This window comes from Pelophylax lessonae, assembly GCF_965119305.1.
Source record: "Pelophylax lessonae genome assembly, chromosome: 10".
Lineage (NCBI taxonomy): Eukaryota > Metazoa > Chordata > Amphibia > Anura > Ranidae > Pelophylax > Pelophylax lessonae.
This window is the reverse complement of record NC_138777.1, coordinates 238,406,592-238,425,690: the sequence shown is the minus strand read 5'-3', so window position 1 is coordinate 238,425,690 and position 19,099 is coordinate 238,406,592. Positions and strand designations below refer to the sequence as shown.

Sequence of the window (19,099 nt, the reverse complement as noted above, 5' to 3'; positions counted from 1 at the left end):
AAGTTCTTAAGCCAGGAGGCCAACATAACAGCCAGGCAAGTAGCATTTTCAGTAGGCATTCTCCAAGGGTAACCTCCATTATTATCTCATGGTGGATTTTCTTTAAACAATGAGAAGCCGTTTATACACGAATCTCCATGAATCTCCATGAATCTCCTTTATGTTACAGATGGAGGGAACTCTGGACACAACTCCAGTAATGTGCCGAAGTGGATTCTCTCCGGGATCCGTTCTAATGAAGAGATATCAGATTCACCGGAAGCTGGGGAGCGGATCCTTCGCCACAGCGTACTTAGTGACCGATTCCAGGGACGCCGATACGCAGTAAGTCTGATTCTGTGTGTGAATGGAGAAATACAGCAATGAAAGCTCAACTCACGGCAATACACAGAGGAGACACCCCTATGGGGGATGGGTTACCTGCCTTGTGCATTTTTTGTGCCCAGCCCCCCCCTGCAAATCTGGGTCATGGGCAGTCATCTGTCTGTGGAATCAATTAGTTAAAAAAAAAAAAAAAATATATATATATATATATATATATATATATATATAAAATACAGTATCTCACAAAAGTAAGTACACCCCTCACATTTTTGTAAATATTTTATCCTATCTTTTCATGTGACAACACTGAAGAAATGAGACTTTGCTACAATGTAAAGTAGTGAGTGTACAGCTTGTATAACAGTGTAAATTTACTGTCCCCTCAAAATAACTCAACACAGCCATTTAATGTCTAAACCGCTGGCAACAAAAGTCAGTACACCCCTAAGTGACAATGTCCAAATTGGGCCCAATTAGCCATTTTCCCTCCCCGGTGTCATGTGACTCGTTAGTGTTACAAGGTCTCAGGTGTGAATGGGGAGCAGGTGTGTTAATATTGGTGTTATCGCTCTCACTCTCTCATACTGGTCACTGGAAGTTCAACATGGCATCTCATGGCAAAGAACTCTCTGAGGATCTGAAAAAAAAAATTGTTGCTCTACATAAAGATGGCCTAGGCCAGTGATGGCGAACCTTGGCACCCCAGATGTTTTGGAACTATATTTCCCATGATGCTCTTGCACTCTGCAGTGTAGTTGAGCATCATGGGAAATGTAGTTCCAAAACATCTGGGGAGCCAAGGTTCGCCATCACTGGCCTAGGCTATAAGAAGATTGCCAAGACCCTGAAACTGAGCTGCAGCATGGTGGCCAAGACCATACAGCATTTTAGCAGGACAGGTTCCACTCAGAACAGGCCTCACCATGGTTGACTAAAGAAGTTTCTTTCCTTTTCTTTTGGCCCTCTATTATACTAACAATTGTGTATCTTATTGTAGATACATATATATCTATACAGTTCGCATCTGCTCCTGATGATTGGTTACAACCATGAAACGCGTAGAGCTTTTTTGGATGCCACGCTACAACAATTATATGCCTATCATTTCTTTATGAATTGTACATTTTTAATCATATTTTATTATATATCCTCCATGTTGGTGCTAGTCCAGAGAGTTAAATAGTTCATCATTGACATCATTATATGCAATCATACTATGCTAGGATGTAATGGGCTAACCTATATGTATTTATTAGATGCTATCAACTAGTAATGTTATTATGTTTTGATGTAACATGTATACAGTATTTATGAATTAAATGTGATATATATATATATACTGTATATTCAAAGCCTAATACTAAGTAGAGCCATTACTTCGCTCACTACCCGCTTAATACTAGGTAGAACCTTTGCTTTGCACGATACGCGTTCTCGCCTCATCCCGTCTGTATTGGAAGAGGCAGGAACACCCCATATAAAGTTGTTGGAGAACCCGCTTCCCATGGCTGGAGACCCCCCCCCCCGAGCTAAAGACGTTGCGGTCACACAGTCGCTCGTCTCCCTTGGCTGTGCCAGTTGCTGTGTTGCAATTCCCTGTCGCCTGAGAGCGTATTATGTAAGCGTTGAGCCATATGACTCATGAGATAGAAGGAAGCAGACTCTCAGTTACAGAGCGTGTGCCGCCTTCCCATGGGACCCCCCCCTGGTGTTTGTCCCCAGGCAAAACTATCTGGGTGATTGTTACTGGAAAGCAGAGAATGTTCACACAGGCTGCAATGATCAGCAGAGTGGATTCACATAAGCAGAGCACAGAACATTTCTTCAATAGACCTTGTCACCAACGTATAAAGTCGCAGGTAAACGCACAGAAAAGTTGTTTAATTGTAGACCTGCCGGTATCTTTCCTTTCCATAAATGATTTTATAATAACTTGCAATGCATTGCTAGAAATATTGGCTTCTCCAGTTGAGTCGATTCCTTAGCACAGCCCCCTCTCGCCTTGCATGTCATAGTCCCCTCCTCTTCTGAGTGTCTAACTACTGTCTGTGCTGGTCCAGCTCCTCTGTCCTGGACCTTTTAACTTTTTATGTGGGACTTAGAGGAGGAGCGAGGGGGAATGTCACTTTGAAGATAGCTTTGAGTCTGCTGGGACTGCAGACATCACATCCAAGAAGGTGGAGTCCAGCAGCAGTCTTAGAGGCTTTTTTCTGTTTTTTTTGCGGTGGGGGGGGGATTATGGGTTCATAACAAACATGAAATACAGTAAATGCACATAATCTTACAGGTTAATTCATTAAAAAGAATAACATGGAAGACAGACCGGGCATAAGAAAAAAAACACTTTGTGACGTCACTGCCCAGGACCCCCTACGCATTTCGTCATCAAACGGATGTCATCACAGGCAGAGAACTCAAAATTTTCATTGACATGAATGACCTAGCAACAGGGATGATTTATCTCTGATGCTGACACTGTCCTGATATAATTTTAAATTTCTTTTCATTAAAAAATTGAGATGTACAGATACAAAACATTGCCCTTACTATAGTACCTCCCCATTACAGAGTCTGATGTCCATCTGCCACCATCCCGATAAATGATCAAAGCAAGAAGGATCCCCCGAGGAGCTCGGGACTTTGAGGGCAGGCAAGGCACCAATGTAATAAAAAATGATGTACATATTTATTATATCATCTTATAATAGATATATCTCTATATAATAGATAAAGGCTTGGTTCTTTCAGCTGGGATTTCCCCACTGCCTGCTAAAATGTAAAAAAAATAAAAAAAAAAAAAAGCCGGAAATTATCGGTTGTTAAGGAGCGGGGCGGCCGTGTCCTTAACAACCAATGACTCATTCAGCTGTCAGTGGGGTTCCCCTGTTGACAGCTAAAGTGTGAATGAAGTCCCGGCATTTGGAGCTGTCAAAAAAAAAAAAAAAGTAGTCGGGCAATGTTTATCAACAACATTGCTGAAACAAAAGGATAAAAAGAAACAATGTTTCCTTTTTGTATCTTTCTGTTTTTTTCATCTACAGTTCAAAGGGTAGAACTTCCATCCGCAGATTAAGTCAATTTAAAGCAAATTTAGCCCCTTCTTAACCCTTGATTTACTTTGTTTGCTAATAATTTTACCTTTTAACATATATTTACACATATCACATTGAAAAGTCCCGGTATTTGGGTCATAGTCCCGGTATTTGGGTCATAGTCCCTGTATCTGGGTAATAGTCCCGGTATTTGGACCATAGTCCCGGTATCTGGGTCGTAGTCCCGGCATCTGGGTCGTAGTCCCGGTATCTGGGTCGTAGTCCCGGTATCTGGGTCGTAATCCCGGTATCTGGGTCGTAGTCCCTGTATCTGGGTCATAGTCCCGGTATTTGTACCATAGTCCCGGTATCTGGGTCATAGTCCCGGTATTTGTACCATAGTCCCGGTATCTGGGTCATAGTCCCGGTATCTGGGTCATAGTCCCGGTATCTGGGTCATAGTCCCGGTATCTGGGTTGTAGTCCTGGTATCTGGGTCAAGAGTCCCGGGTATCTGGGTCGTAGTCCTGGTATCTGGGTCAAGAGTCCCGGTATTTGGGGGGTTATTTCCTGTAACTATCAGTATAATCAGCAAATAACGTTTTTTTAGCCAATAGGAGCAAAAAATTGCAATTACATGGCTGAAAATAGTCGTCATTTTGGCACAAATCACATGACGTCCAGTAATTTGTTTTCAGTAGAAAGATATTCATTTTTATTTATACTAAGAGAAAACCTTATTGAAAGGATCTAGATGCGGCCATTGAAAATGCTATTTGCCTGGCTGTCATGCTGACCCTCTGCCTTCAATCATTGCTAAGGCTAGCTTCACATCTCGCAGATTGCAGTTGGTGCGTTTTTTGCAGGAAAATGTCTTTGGTGCATTTTTTTTTTTTTGTCAATAGGAAAGTATAACAGTTCTGTTCATGTACTACAGGGGTATACAATGTACAACATACAGGGGGTATACAATGTACAACATACAGGGGTATACAATGTACAACATACAGGGGGTATACAATGTACAACATACAGGGGGTATACAATGTACAACATACAGGGGTATACAATGTACAACATACAGGGGTATACAATGTACAACATACAGGGGGTATACAATGTACAACATACAGGGGGTATACAATGTACAACATGCAGGGGTATACAATGTACAACATACAGGGGTATACAATGTACAACATACAGGGGGTATACAATGTACAACATACAGGGGTATACAATGTACAACATACAGGGGGTATACAATGTACAACATACAGGGGGTATACAATGTACAACATACAGGGGTATACAATGTACAACATACAGGGGGTATACAATGTACAACATACAGGGGTATACAATGTACAACATACAGGGGTATACAATGTACAACATACAGGGGGTATACAATGTACAACATACAGGGGGTATACAATGTACAACATGCAGGGGTATACAATGTACAACATACAGGGGGTATACAATGTACAACATACAGGGGGTATACAATGTACAACATACAGGGGTATACAATGTACAACATACAGGGGGTATACAATGTACAACATACAGGGGTATACAATGTACAACATACAGGGGTATACAATGTACAATATACAAGGGTATACAATGTACAACATACAGGGGTATACAATGTACAACATACAGGGGTATACAATGTACAATATACAAGGGTATACAATGTACAACATACAGGGGTATACAATGTACGGTTAACAGCAAACACACATCATAGGTTGAACTGGATGGACTGATGTCTTTTTTCAATCTCACTAACTATGTAACTATGTAGTGCACCTTTGATGCAACTTTACTTTGATGCGCCCCTAATGCTGCTTGAGTGCCAGAGAGTGTAAAGTCGCATCAAAGTCGCATTCCATGAACAGAACTCTCATACTTTCCTATTGGCAAAAAAACGCGCAAAACGCATAAGAAACATAACACTTGCGTTTTTGGCGCGGGTCCATTGAAATCTATTGCACGCAAAATGCAATCTGCTGCAGAAAAAAAATAAGTCCCTGACCCTTTCCAAAAAACGCAGCGGCTCAAAACGCACAGATGTGAACTAGATCTATAGGAGGCCATGTTAAATGGACTGTAGTAAATTTCTGCAAAACGCACTAAAAAATACATAAAAGCGTAAATCACTAAAAACAGAGCAGGCAGCGGACATGTTCAGAAAGGGGTCAGCAATGGCAGCTCCCTGTATTCCCCTCCGCAATTGTTTCCTTGAAGACCACTGAGTGGCGCTGTAGGACTATTCAAAATGCACCCGCAGTTCCCCATAGGATCCTGAAGGAGGCGGCAGAGAGCTTCGCCACTGTTCATCGCAGACCTGATTGAAGCATAAATTAGAGAACATCAAAAATCTTTACTTCCAGCATTGTTTTGGTGTAATTACCATCAAGCGTCTGCTCTGAATTCTGCATATCATTAGCCGGAGTGAAAGGGGAGCGCAAATCCAAATTTCGCTCGGTGCAATTGGCTTTGACAGTATTGCTGATTACTATTTTACATCCAATTCAGAGGGTTCAAAGGCTGCCTAACTCATTTGTTGTCCGTGTGCAACAATCTTATCCCCTCCCCCCCCCAATCCCAGGAAACCATTTAGATATTGCAAAAAAAAAAAATTCTACTTGTTGGTCGGCTTCTCATGAATTCATTTATTGTTAGTTTGGGGGAAATGTAAAAATGTCGCCAGCAGAGACAGTGATGAGGATAAAGAGCCAGGCCATGGATGGGGCAACCTGAGCACGAGACAAGGGCCCGCGGGATGTCTAAGGGGGGTAGGAGTGGAATGGCGGAAGTGGGGGTAGGAGTGGAATGGTGGAAATTGGAGGTAGGAGTGGAATGGTGGAAATTGGGGGTAGAAGTGGAATAGTGAACAGAGGGTGTGGGGGTAAGAGTGCAATGGTGGAAAATGGGAGTAGGAGTGGAATGCTGAAAAGTGGGGGAAGGGGGGGGTAGGAGTGGAATTATGGAAAGGGGGCATAGGGGTGGAAAGTGTGTGTGTGGGGGGATTGGGAGTGAAAAGGTGGAAAGTGGGGGGGGGGGATTGGGAGTGGAATGGGGGAAAGTGGGGGGGGGGGGAATGGGAGTGGAATGGTTGAAAGTGGGGGGGGGGGGGGTTGGGAGTGAAATGGTGAAAATGGGGGGGGGATTGGGAGTGGAATGGTGGAAAGTGGGGGGGATTGGGAGTGGAATAGGGGAAAGTGGGGGGGGGGGATGGGAGTGGAATGGTTGAAAGTGGGTGGGGGGGGGGTGGGAGTGAAATTTATACTAAGAAATGGTGGAAATGGGGGGGGGATTGGGAGTGGAATGGTGGAAAGTGGGGGGGGGGGTTGGAAGTGGAATGGTGGAAAGTGGAGGGGGGGGGATTGGGAGTGGAATGGGGAAAAGTGTGGGGGGGGGAAATGGGAGTGGAATGGTTGAAAGGGGGGGGGGTTGGGAGTAAAATTATGGAAATGTGAGGGGGGGCGGTGGTTGGGAATGGAATGGTTGAAAGGGGGGGGGGTTGGGAGTGAAATTATGGAAATGCGGGGGGGGGGAGGGGTTGGGAGTGCAATGGTGGAAAGTGGGGGGGAGGGGTTGGGAGTGGAATGGTGGAAAGTGGGGGGGGGGGGGCAGTTGGGAGTGGAATGGTGGAAAGTGGGGGGGGGGTTGGGAGTGAAATGGTGGAAAGTGGGGGGGGGCAGTTGGGAGTGGAATGGTAGAAAGTGGGGGGGGGGGGTTGGGAGTGAAATGGTGGAAAGTGGGGGGGGGGGGCAGTTGGGAGTGGAATGGTGGAAAGTGGGGGGGGGGGGGTTGGGAGTGAGATGGTGGAAAGTGGGGGGGGCAGTTGGGAGTGGAATGGTGGAAAGTGGGGGGGGGTTGGGAGTGAAATGGTGGAAAGTGGGGGGGGGGGGCAGTTGGGAGTGGAATGGTAGAAAGTGGGGGGGGGGGGGTAGGAGTGGAATGGTGGAAAGTGGGGGGGAGGGGTTGGGAGTGGAATGGTGGAAAGTGGGGGGGAGGGTTGGGAGTGGAATGGTGGAAAGTGTAGGGGGGGTTGGGAGTGGAATGGTGGAAAGTGTAGGGGGGGTTGGGAGTGGAATGGTGGAAAGTGTAGGGGGGGGTGGGAGTGGAATGGTGGAAACTGTAGGGGGGGGTTGGGAGTGGAATGGTGGAAAGTGTAGGGGGGGGTTGGGAGTGGAATGGTGGAAAGTGTAGGGGGGGGTTGGGAGTGGAATGGTGGAAAGTGTAGGGGGGGGGGTTGGGAGTGGAATGGTGGAAAGTGTAGGGGGGTTGGGAGTGGAATGGTGGAAAGTGTAGGGGGGGGGTGGGAGTGGAATGGTGGAAAGTGTAGGGGGGGGGGGGTTGGGAGTGGAATGGTGGAAAGTGTAGGGGGGGGGTTGGGAGTGGAATGGTGGAAAGTGTAGGGGGGGTTGGGAGTGAAATGGTGGAAAGTGTAGGGGGGGTTGGGAGTGGAATGGTGGAAAGTGTAGGGGGGGGTTGGGAGTGGAATGGTGGAAAGTGTAGGGGGGGGGGTTGGGAGTGGAATGGTGGAAAGTGTAGGGGGGGGGGGTTGGGAGTGGAATGGTGGAAAGTGGGGGGGGGGGGGGGTTGGAGTGGAATGGTGGAAAGTGGGGGGGGGGGGTTGGGAGTGGAATGGTGGAAAGTGTGGGGGGGTAGGAGTGGAAAGTGGGTGTGAGGATGAAGTTGTGATTTGAGTAATTTGGGTCATAGAAGGACTTCAGACCTTTTTCACATTTTCAGGGCTTGCTCACACAAGTGGCTGGGGGGAGGAAGGGGCGGGGCAGCAATAATCAGGTGGTTGCGCCATGCTATTACTGCCCCCTACCTCCCATCTTACCACAGAAATGCAGCCACACTGTACACATGCTGCAAAAATTAAATGGCATGTCAAATTCACATTCCAGTGAATGGAGCTGCGCCGCAACTACATGTAATGCACACATTTGCCATTTAGAGAGTTAAAACAGGTGGCAAAGAGGCAACATATTACCTCCCCATTACCTAAATGCCCCCTGGAAAGTGATCCACTGTGAATTGATTTTCAGAGTGGCCACAACAGCCACGTGAACCAGAATGCTGAGCGCCCTTTACCCAGAAGGCTAAGGACATCTAGTGGTGGAATTTAATTACTGCAGGGGACAGTGACAGAGCTGCCTTTTTTTATTTTTTTTAGTTCTTTTTATTTTTTTTTTTTTTGTTAATTAAATGTATAAATTGAATTCTTAGAATTGGAATTCTTTGAAGTTAAAAAAAGTTTGGAGTTTGTTAGGAATCAGCTTTGTGTGCAGAGGGGAGATGGACAATATTATCTGAATAAAGCTTCATCTGGAGAATATTGTTCTGTTTCCTCTCCTAGAAAGCGGAGTTTCACTTTAAATGTTATTAGTAGAGCGGTGCCCGTTGTGTCCCGGTTCTTCTGCCGCTTCCATACAGCTCTAATCTGCTGCAGAGGCGTAGATAAGGGGGGGGGGGGCAGGGGGCTCCAAACCCTCCCCCCCCCCAGAGCATCGGACAATTTCACAGCACCGATCAGCTGCGGGAGCCGCACTGCTACTGGGAAGACCACCTGTCTCATCCACGAGGCTGACATTGAAGCCATGTTTACTATTTGCTTCACTAACAGATGTGCCTGCTGGGGGCGCTGTATATTTACTGTATATATACACACCACAATTTGTCACAGCGTGGCAGGTGTGCTAATTATTGCTCTCTGGGTACTCAAGGCTGAACCCCCCCAGGAAAAAAAATTATCTACGGCCCTGATCTGCTGGTTACTATTGCGGAGCCTATTATACTGTCCATCGCAGGGGGCGGTAATTACCATGCCGCAGGGGGGGTGGTAATTGAAGGACCGTCTCAGCTGAGCCAGTCTGTGACCGTGCTTTTTGCACCTCCAGCTTCTGTCGGGGCCCAGCACACTGACCTGGAAAGATTTCTCCCTTTCTGGGGTTTTCTTTTCTCTTCTGAGAGCGTTTGATAAGCGCCGTCACATCCGCCGCTCCATCCGCCGCTCCATCCGCCGCTCACATTCACTCCCAGCACATTTTTTTGTCATGTAAAAAAGACTTAGAAAAAAAAATAAATTGATATTTTGCAGTTTGCAAGTTAAGGCAGAGATCCGGCAAGCATTAAATCTCATCTGCCGGCGTCCCGGGCAACCCCAGCCAGCGGAAAATAATTTATTCTCTCATTTCACAGAAATCCTCTTTACTCCCATTTCAATTTGATGTGTTTTATGCGGCGCGGTGAGATAGCGCCCCCCCCCCCCCTCGCCGCCGCCATGCTGGCGCTGAGACCTCGTCCTGTCTGTGTTCACTTCCAGCGTGACCCCCAAAGATCAGTCTATTTTATAGAGCGGACTCTCCGGCTCATCAATCACATGATTAGAATGATAATTCCGAGAATTACAATAATACCTTTCCATTTATGTCCCCAACTGAATATTCTCATCGACACACAACTGTCATTCCTAAATATAATTCATGTTTGCACCTTTTGTATCCTTTGTTTCATTTCAGTTATACCATAATCTCCCAACTGTCCCTGATTTGGAGGGGGGGGGGGGGGGGGCTGCCCCTGATTTGGAGGAACTTTCACTGATTTGAAGGTGGGGCTGTCCCCAATTTGGTGGGGGCTGTCTCTGATTTGGAGGGACTGTCTCTGATTTGGAGGGGGGGCTGTCTCTGATCTGGAAGGGGGGGGGGCTGTCTCTGATTTGGAAGGGGGACTGTCTCTAAATTTGGAGGGGGGCTGTCTCTGATTTGGAAGGGGGACTGTCTCTAAATTTGGAGGGGGGGCTGTCTATGATTTGGAGGGGGAACTGTCTCTGATTTGGAGGGGGGACTGTCTCTGATTTGGAGGGGGGGGGGCTGTCTCTGATTTGGAGGGGGAACTGTCTCTGATTTGGAGGGGGGACTGTCTCTGATTTGGAGGGGGGACTGTCTCTGATTTGGAGGGGGGGCTGTCTCTGATTTGGAGGGGGAACTGTCTCTGATTTGGAGGGGGGACTGTCTCTGATTTGGAGAAAGGGCTGTCCCCGATTTGGAGGAGGGGCTGTCTTTGATTTGGGGGGGCTGTCCCTGATTTGGAGCAAATTCCCTCTTTCCTCCTCATTTGTCCCTCATGTTGCTCTGATCTATATAGTTGTATATAAAATGCACTTTTTGTCTCCCAGTGATAAACCTTTCATCCAATCTCTAAATTGCTGCATTTGTAAATTCCTAAATACAATATAAAGGAATAGTAGTGGTGGGGGCGGAGTTTAGTAATGATGGGGGAGCAAGGGCCAAGTTTAGTAAAGGATGGGGGGAGGGGGGGCGAGTTTAGTGATGGATGGGGGAGTTGGGGGCAGAGTTTAGTGATGGATGCGGGAGTTGGGGGCAGAGTTTAGTGATGGATGGGGGAATGGGGGCGGAGTTTAATGATGGATGGGGAATGGGGGCGGAGTTTAGTGATGGATGGGCGAGTGGGGTGGAGTTTAGTGATGGACAGGGGGGAGTTGGGGCGGAGTTTAGTAATGAATGGGTGAGTTGGGTGCAGAGTTTAGTAATGGCTGGGGGGTATTGGGGTGGAGTTTAGTGATAATGGATGGGGGGGGGAGTTGGGTGCGGAGTTTAGTAATGGATGGGGGGAGTTGGGGTGGTGTTTAGCGATGGGTGGGACGGTGGGTGGAGTTTATTAATGGATGGGGGAGTGGGGGCAGAGATTAGTAATGTATGGGGGGAGTTGGGGCAGAGTTTGGTAATGGATGGGTGCGTTGGGGTGGAGTTTAATAATGGATGGGGAGTGGGGGTGGAGTTTAGTGATGGGCAGGGGGGGATGGGGCGGAGTTTAGTAATGAATTGGTGAGTTGGGGGCGGAGTTTAGTGATGGATGGGGGAGTTGGGGGCAGAGTTTAGTGATGGATGGGGGAATGGGGGCGGAGTTTAGTGATGGATGGGGGAGTGGTGCAGAGTTTAGTGATGGATGGGGGAGTTGGGGGCAGAGTTTAGTGATGGATGGGGGAGTTGGGGGCAGAGTTTAGTGATGGATGGGGGAGTGGGGGTGGAGTTTAGTGATGGATAGGGTGGAGTTTAGTGATGGGTGGGGAGACTCAGGGCAGAGTTTATTCATGGATGGGGGAGTGGGGCGGAGTTTAATAATGGATGGGTGAGTTGGGGCAGAGTTTAATAATGGATGGGGGAGTGGGGTGGAGTTTAGTGATGGACAGGGGGAGTTGGGTGCAGAGTTTAGTAATGGCTGGGGGGAATTGAGGTGGAGTTTAGTGATAATGGATGGGGGGAGTTGGGTGCAGAGTTTAGTAATGGATGGGGGGGAGTTGGGGTGGTGTTTAGTGATGGGTGGGGGGGTGGGTGGAGTTTAGTAATGGATGGGTCAGTGGGGGGCAGAGTTTAGTAATGGATGGGGGGGCTGGGGTGGTGTTTAGTGATGGGTGGGGGGTGGGTGGAGTTTAGTAATGGATGGGGGAGTGGGGCAGAGTTTAGTAATGGATGGGGGGAGTTGGGGCAGAGTTTAGTAATGGATAAGGGGAGTTGGGGCAGAGTTTGGTAATGGATGGGTGCGTTGGGGTGGAGTTTAATAATGGATGGGGAGTGGGGGTGGAGTTTAGTGATAGGCAGGTGGAGATGGGGCGGAGTTTAGTAATGAATTGGTGAGTTGGGGCGGAGTTTAGTTATGGATGGGGGAGTGGGGGCAGCGTTTAGTGATGGATGGGGTGGAGTTTAGTAATGGATAGGAGGAGCGGGGGTGGAGTTTAGTAATGGGTGGGGGGAGCAAGGGCAGAGTTTGGTAATGGATGGGGGAGTGGTGGCCTAGTTTAGAAATGGATGGGAGGAGTGGGGTGGAGTTTAGTGATGGGTGGGGGGAGTTGGGGTGGAGTTTAGTAATGGATGGGGGAGTGGGGGTGGAGTTCAGTAATGGATGGGAGAGTTGGGGTGGAGTTTAATAATGGATGGGGGAGTGGGGGTGGAGTTTAGTGATGGATGGGGGGGGGGCTCAGAATTTGTCATTTTATATGACAAATTAATATTATAATATTTGATGCTTTTTTTCTTTTCCTGAGATCAGTAAATTGGGAGGCACTTTTTTTGGGGCTCCGTATCGCTCTCAGATCTTTCCCTCCAATATACCACCGGCGTCCGTCCATCCTGCGGCATCTGTCCACCCCGTGGCGTCTGTTCATCCTGCGGCATCCGTCCACCCCGTAGCGTCGGTCTATCCCACGGTTTTCATGTGCAAATGTCGAGATTCTCAGCTACCAATTCACTAAGCTCCTTCTTGAACAAGCAGCGCTGATGAAGGGAAAGCTGACATTTTGTGCAGAAGATTGTGATCCCGGCTTGTACGCGCCACGCGGACGGCGCTTGATTAAAGCGAAAAGGCGTTCCCGTCGCCAGGACAGGGCAGGATTTAATAGGCAGTGAAGCTGTAGAGCCCCGTGCTCTGCAAATATCAAATCTACAGCCAAGACTCGGAAAACCCTTTGATTTAAGAACAATACGCGGGAATCCGCCAATTAATTGGTGTGAGGCTGCTGCTCTCGGCTTCGATTCGATGCGCTATTGTGGCGGAGGGGGAGGGGATATTCTGCGTGCAGGAAATGATATCCAGAAGACAAATGGAATTGTTTGTAGAATTGTTCAGCAAACTCACCGCGGAAGAGAGAAAAAGAGAAATCTGTGTTTACAGAACACCGCGGGGGAGACAGAAATCCGAATGTAACAGAAAACGTCTCGTCTCCGCACCGGATTCTCCTATAATTCTATGAATCGGATCCGAGAGCCGCCAGGATCCAAATCTTCTGTTTTACCCGCTTTCCAACCAATATTTCTACTGCGGCAGGTCGGCTCTGTCCTGCAAAACCACGAACCTGTATGTCACTTCGTAGGACCGCTAGCGGGGGCGCATGCCCATTGGCCACAGGGGGAGCCACTCAACGGGTTGGGCAGCTGTGATTGCGGCTGGGCACCCGCAATTACTCCCCTTGGAGACAGAATGGTGGTCTGCCATTGTAAACACGGCAGACCACTGTTCTGTCAGTGATGAACACAGGGATCCTCCTATTTAGGAACACAGGTCTCTGTGTTCATGCAGCAAGCCCATCCCCCACACAGTTAGAAAGCACCCCCTAGGGACACTTTTAACCCTTTGATCACCGCTGGTGTTAACCCCTTCCCTGCCAGTGTCATTAGTACAGTAACAGTGCATATTTTTAGCACTGATTACTGTAGTAAAGTCACTGGTCCCCCCCAAAAGTGTCAAAAATGTCAGTTAGGGGTCCGATCTGTCCGCCGCAATGTCGCAGTCCCACAAAAATCGCAGATCGCCGCCATTACTAGTAAAATAAATAAATAAAAGTGACATAAATCTTTTTTTTTTTTTTACCAAAAATATGTAGCAGAATACAAATTGGCCTAAAATGATGGAAAAATGTGATTGTTAATTTTTTTTTTATTGTGAATGTTATATATAGCAGAATGTAAAAAATTATTATTTTATTTTTTTTAGAATTGTCGCACTTTTTTGTTTATAGCGCAAAAAGGTGATCAAATACCACCAAAAGTAAACTCTATTAGGACATCAATTTTATATAAGTAAAGTGTTGCACGACCGCACAATCCTCAGTTAAAGTAATGCAGTGCCGTATCGCAAAAAATGGGCCCGGTCATTAAGGGGGTAAAACCTTCCAGTCCAAAAGTGGTTAAAGCAGCACCCAACAACAGCCAATAAAAGGTAGAGTGAGTGTGCCATACTCACTTTCAATACAGGGCTGTTTCCCTGCAGTACTTCTTTTCCTCCACTAGATGTCCTCAGTCTTCAAGGTTCAGTCTTAAAGCAGCACCCAACTATAAATAAAATAGAAAAAACTGCTGCTGCAATACACGCCTTCTATCTGAGGCTGTTTCCCTGCATTACCTCTTTTCCTCCGCTAGATATCCTCAGTCTTCTAGGTTGAACGACAACCAGGATTATTTAACCCTATTCCTCTGAGCCCAGGCTGTCATGGATCCACCCTTAGCTTGTGACAGTAAGGATGCATTCACACTTGAGCTTCGCATTTTTGAGCGTTTTTCTTTTTTCTGACTTTTTGTCATGCATTGCTATGCCCGTATATGTACAGCATTTTTGAAGCATTTTTGAGCTTTGCCGTTTTTTTTTTTCTTTTTAACCAAAAAGTGGAACTATCATCTGTTTAATAATTTGTTACTATGTTTTTCAGCTTTTTCATGTGCTTTTGTTTCACACTTTTTTGTAGGTTTGTGCATTTTTGTACAGCGTTTCAAAGCATTGTTTAGCTGCGTTTTCTTTTTTTTTTTTATTAGAGAAATCTAAAATTATTAGAGAAACATATCATCTGTTTCATCATTTGTTACTATGTTTTTCAGCTTTTTTCGTTTTTTTTTTTTTATCTGCTTTCACATATTATTATTTTTTTTATATTGAATTCATTTTATTTATTTTTTGGGTTATGATAAGGTTTTAGGGTGTTTATAAGTACAGTATTTATTTTTATTATAACTTATTAAGTTATGATTTGTATCATTTATATAATTTAATAACTATTATTATTTATTTATTTATTTATTGCATTTGAGCAGAAAAACACTCAGACCCCGTTCACACTGCGGCGATCCGACTTGCCGGGGCGACCTCACAGGTCGCGGCGCGCAGCTCGCACCGCGACCTCGGAGCGGCCGGCACGGACTTCATAACATTGAAGTCTATGACGGTCGCTCCAGGTCGCCCCAAAGAAGCTCCGGACCCTTTTTCTAAGTCGGAGTGACTTGTGTCGCTCCTATTAGAACGGGTCCGCAGCTTCTCTATGGCAGGCAACCTACGGCGACCTGTCAGGCGACCAGGTCGCCTGACAGGTCACCCCAGTGTGAACGGTGTCTCAAAAACACATGAGAAAACACACGGCAAAACGCTCTAAAAACATGCAAACCATGCATTTCTATGGGGAAAAACTGCTTAAAAATGCACCAATCTGCCCAAATCTGTTTCATCATTTGTCACTATGTTTTTTTAGGTTTTCATTCGCTTTCATTTATTGCATGTTTTAATTTTTATTTTTTGGTTAGGGTTTAGGATTAGGGGTTAAGGTTTTATTTATTTTATATATTTTTGTTATAATTTTTTTGATTTATGATTGTTTACTTAATTTATTATTAATTGATAATTATTAGGATTTATTTTTATTTAAATATTGCATTTGAGCAAAAAAATTCTTAAAATGCACAACAGAACACACGGTAAGACACTCAAATAAACATGAAAATCATACATTTCTACGAGGGGAAAAATGCTTTAAAAAATGCACCAATCTGCCCGAATCTGTTTCATCATTTTTTGCTATGTTTTTTAGCTTTTTCATTCCCTTTTATGTATTATTAATGTTTTATTATTTCTATTTTTTTGTTAGGGTTTAGGATAATGGGGTTAGGGTTTCATTAATTATTTTATGCTATATATTATTTATTATAATGTTATTGATTTATGATAATATTTTAATTATTAATTTACTTTGGGGGGGGGATGCTTAAAAAAATGCACCAATCTGCCTAAATCTGTTTAATCATTTGTTACTATGGTTTTTTAGCTTTTCTATTCTCTTTTATTTATTAAAAGACCCTCCCCGCCTGCCTGACCCCCCCCCCCCGCTTGACTGACCCCCCCCCCCCAGCCTGCCTGACCTCACCACTTGCCTGATCTCATTGTCTGCCTGACCCCCCCCCCCCCCACTGCCTGACCTCCCCCCCCCCTGCTTGACCTCACCGCCTGCCTGACCTCCCCCCCCCCCCCTGCCTTTCTTCACCACCTGCCTGACCTCCCCCCCTGCTTGACACTCTATTCATCAAAAAGCAGAAGGGTCATCCGGTAGGTCCATGTCACTTATCTTCTCTGGGGATGAGCACGGTGTCAGGCTCCAGGTAAGATAAAAAATTAATATGAAGCCTATAGCCTGTGTGTGCTGATTTTTCTATTTGTTTTAAAAGGGTCCAGTAGAACCCCAGCTCAGTTGTACCCTTGCTCAGCAGATCCCCAGCTCAGTAGTACTTCCACCTCTACTAATCCCCTGCTCAGTCGTGACTCACGTTCTGCTGTTCCCCTGCTCAGTAGTAACCCCCAGCTCTGCTTATCTGCTGCTCAGTAGTAACCCCCAGCTCTACTGATTCCCCCCCTCTCAGTAGTAACCCCCAGCTCTGCTGATCCCCCTCTCAATTGTAACCCCCAGCTCTGCTTATCTCCTGCTCAGTAGTAACCCCCAGCTCCTACTGATCCCCCCCCTCTCAGTAGTAACCCCCAGCTCTGCTGATCCCCCTCTCAGTAGTAACCCCCAGCTCTGCTGATCCCCCTCTCAGTAGTAACCCCCAGCTCTGCTGATCCCCCTCTCAGTAGTAACCTCCAGCTCTATTTATCCCCCACTCAGTAGTCACCCCCAGCTCTGCTGATCCGCTGCCCAGTAGTAACCCCCAGCTCTGCTGATCCCCGGCTCAGTAGTAACCCCCAGCTCTGCTGATCCCCCACTCAGTAGTAACCCCCAGCTCTGCTGATCCTCTGGTTTGCTGTTCCTCTTCTCTCTCTGGTCCCCGTTCATCTTCCGCTATAGCGTTCCCATGTTGCACACCATGTGTGGCGTCTGCTAGTTGCTACACTCCAGTCTGGACCCCACTCACCTTCCTGCTGCTCCACGCTGCACACCACCTGAAGTGACTGCTGACGTCTTTCCGGTTCGCTTGTTGGTTTCCCAATGCATCCTGGGATATGTCATACCTGCAAAACAAAGCAAAGCTAACTCTGAATAAAAGCCTCTCAAAAGCTTCAGGTGCGGTTGGTGAGAGTTGTCATAGACAAACATAAAAATGTAAAAAACAAATAAAAACGGACTAATTCACACAGGTTCTCTGTTATGTTGTGTCCGCTCAGTGCCGGGACAAGGTCATCCAGTGCCCAGGGCAAGGATGCCAAACTTTGCCCCCCTTCCCTTAGGTTTAGGGTCAAAGTGCCCCCCCATCCCTGCTATAAACCATTTCACCCAGGGCAACTCCCCCTCCTGCCCACCCCTTGTCCGGCCCTGTGTCCGCTATTAATGATTTTAGTGTATTTTTAGTGAAAATATTGTCTTGATAAATTGGGGGGGCCCTGCCAAGTAGGCTGTATGGGGCCCCGTAATTTCTAACAGCAGCCCTGCCCCCCTGTAATGCCCCCCCCCCCCAGGTTCGCTCAGTAAACTTTGCTGTAAGAAGTATGGATTCTTTCTCGCTCGATGTAGACACGAAATAAACAAAGCTGAGTTTAATTGAATTGACGTTGGTAGAGAAGATGACTCCCTACTAATCCCTCCCTTTCATCTGGTATTAGAAGAGCGATCCATACTTCCCTCTTCAGCTTCTGCCCTGCAAGACGGAGCAACCTGGGGGGCCTCGGTCCGGATCCTCCCATACTAGAGAAAAGGTGAATTTCATTGGTAATGGAGGATGATTGAATTCACGTTCCCAAACTGCAAACAGGAAACATAAAGGACCCAGCGCTGAATATCCTCCATTTTAATAAAAGGGCAACTTTGTATCATTTCATTCCTCTGAAGTATTTGATTGTATCCTGCAGCTGTGATATTGAGAAATTTGGGAAATACATTTAATCTGAGCTTTATTTTCAGTGGGAACGTGGGGGAAAGCAGGTCCACCACCTTCGGCACTGAATGGGGTGCTGGGGGATCTATTGTCACGGGGGGAAGGATCATTTGTTGCTGGGGAGGTCTATAGTTGCTGGTGGGGGATCCATTTTTACTGGAGGGATCTTATGTTGCTAGAGGGTCAATGGTTGCTGGGAGGGATCTATGGTTGAGCTAGCCTCCTAGAGGCCTATTTTTACTGACTGCTGGGGCATCTATTGTCACTGGGGGGGCGGTACTTTGTTGCTGGGGAGGATCATTTGTTGCTGGGGAGGTCTATAGTTGCTGGTGGAGGATCCATTTTTTACTGGAGGGGATCTTATGTTGTTAGAGGGTCAATTGTTGCTGGGAGGGATCTTTTGTTGAGGGAGTCTCCTGGAAGCCTATTGTTGCTGGCTGCGGGGGGATTTACTAATGCTGGATTCTTTGAGATCTACTGTATCGCTACATAGGGGGTCTATTGTTGCCGGGGGGGGGGGGGGGTTTGTTGCTGGTAGAGGTATTTGTTGCTGGTGATCAATTATTGCTGGGAGGAAGGGAATATATTGTTGCTGGGGGATCTATTATTACTGGGGGGGGGGTACTTTGTTGCGGGGGGTCTATTGTTGCTGGGGGTGAAGGGAATATATTTTTGCTGGGGGATTTATTTTTGCTGGGGGGAGGTATTTTGTTGCTGGGGGTGAAGGGAATATATTGTTGCTGAGGGAGGTATTTTGTTGCTGGGGGGTAAAGGGAACATATTGTTGCTGGGGGAGGTCTATTGTTGCTGGAGGATCTCTTGTTGCTGGGGGGTGAAGGGAATATATTGTTGCTGGGTGAGGTATTTTGTTGCTGGGGGGTAAAGGGAACATATTGTTGCTGGAGGATCTATTGTTGCTGGGGGTGAAGGGAATATATTGTTACTGGGGGAGGTATATTGTTGCTGGGGGGTAAAGGGAACATATTGTTGCTGGGGGAGTCTATTGTTGCTGGGGGAGTCTATTGTTGCTGGGGGAGTCTATTGTTGCTGGAGGATCTATTGTTGTAGGGGGGGT

At 46.6% G+C, this 19,099-nt stretch overlaps 1 protein-coding gene across 1 annotated transcript in view; it reads left to right on the top strand.

Annotated features, from left to right (window-relative positions):
- Positions 1-235: 235 nt before the first annotated feature.
- The window catches only part of LOC309566038 (serine/threonine-protein kinase Nek11-like), a gene marked incomplete at both ends in the record, with an annotated part of 283,675 nt that continues 264,811 nt past the window's right edge, over positions 236-19,099 (top strand). The window contains one exon of the mRNA XM_082271061.1: positions 236-324. Coding sequence (XP_082127187.1) covers positions 236-324 — 89 coding nt within the window. The remainder of the gene's footprint in view (positions 325-19,099) is intronic.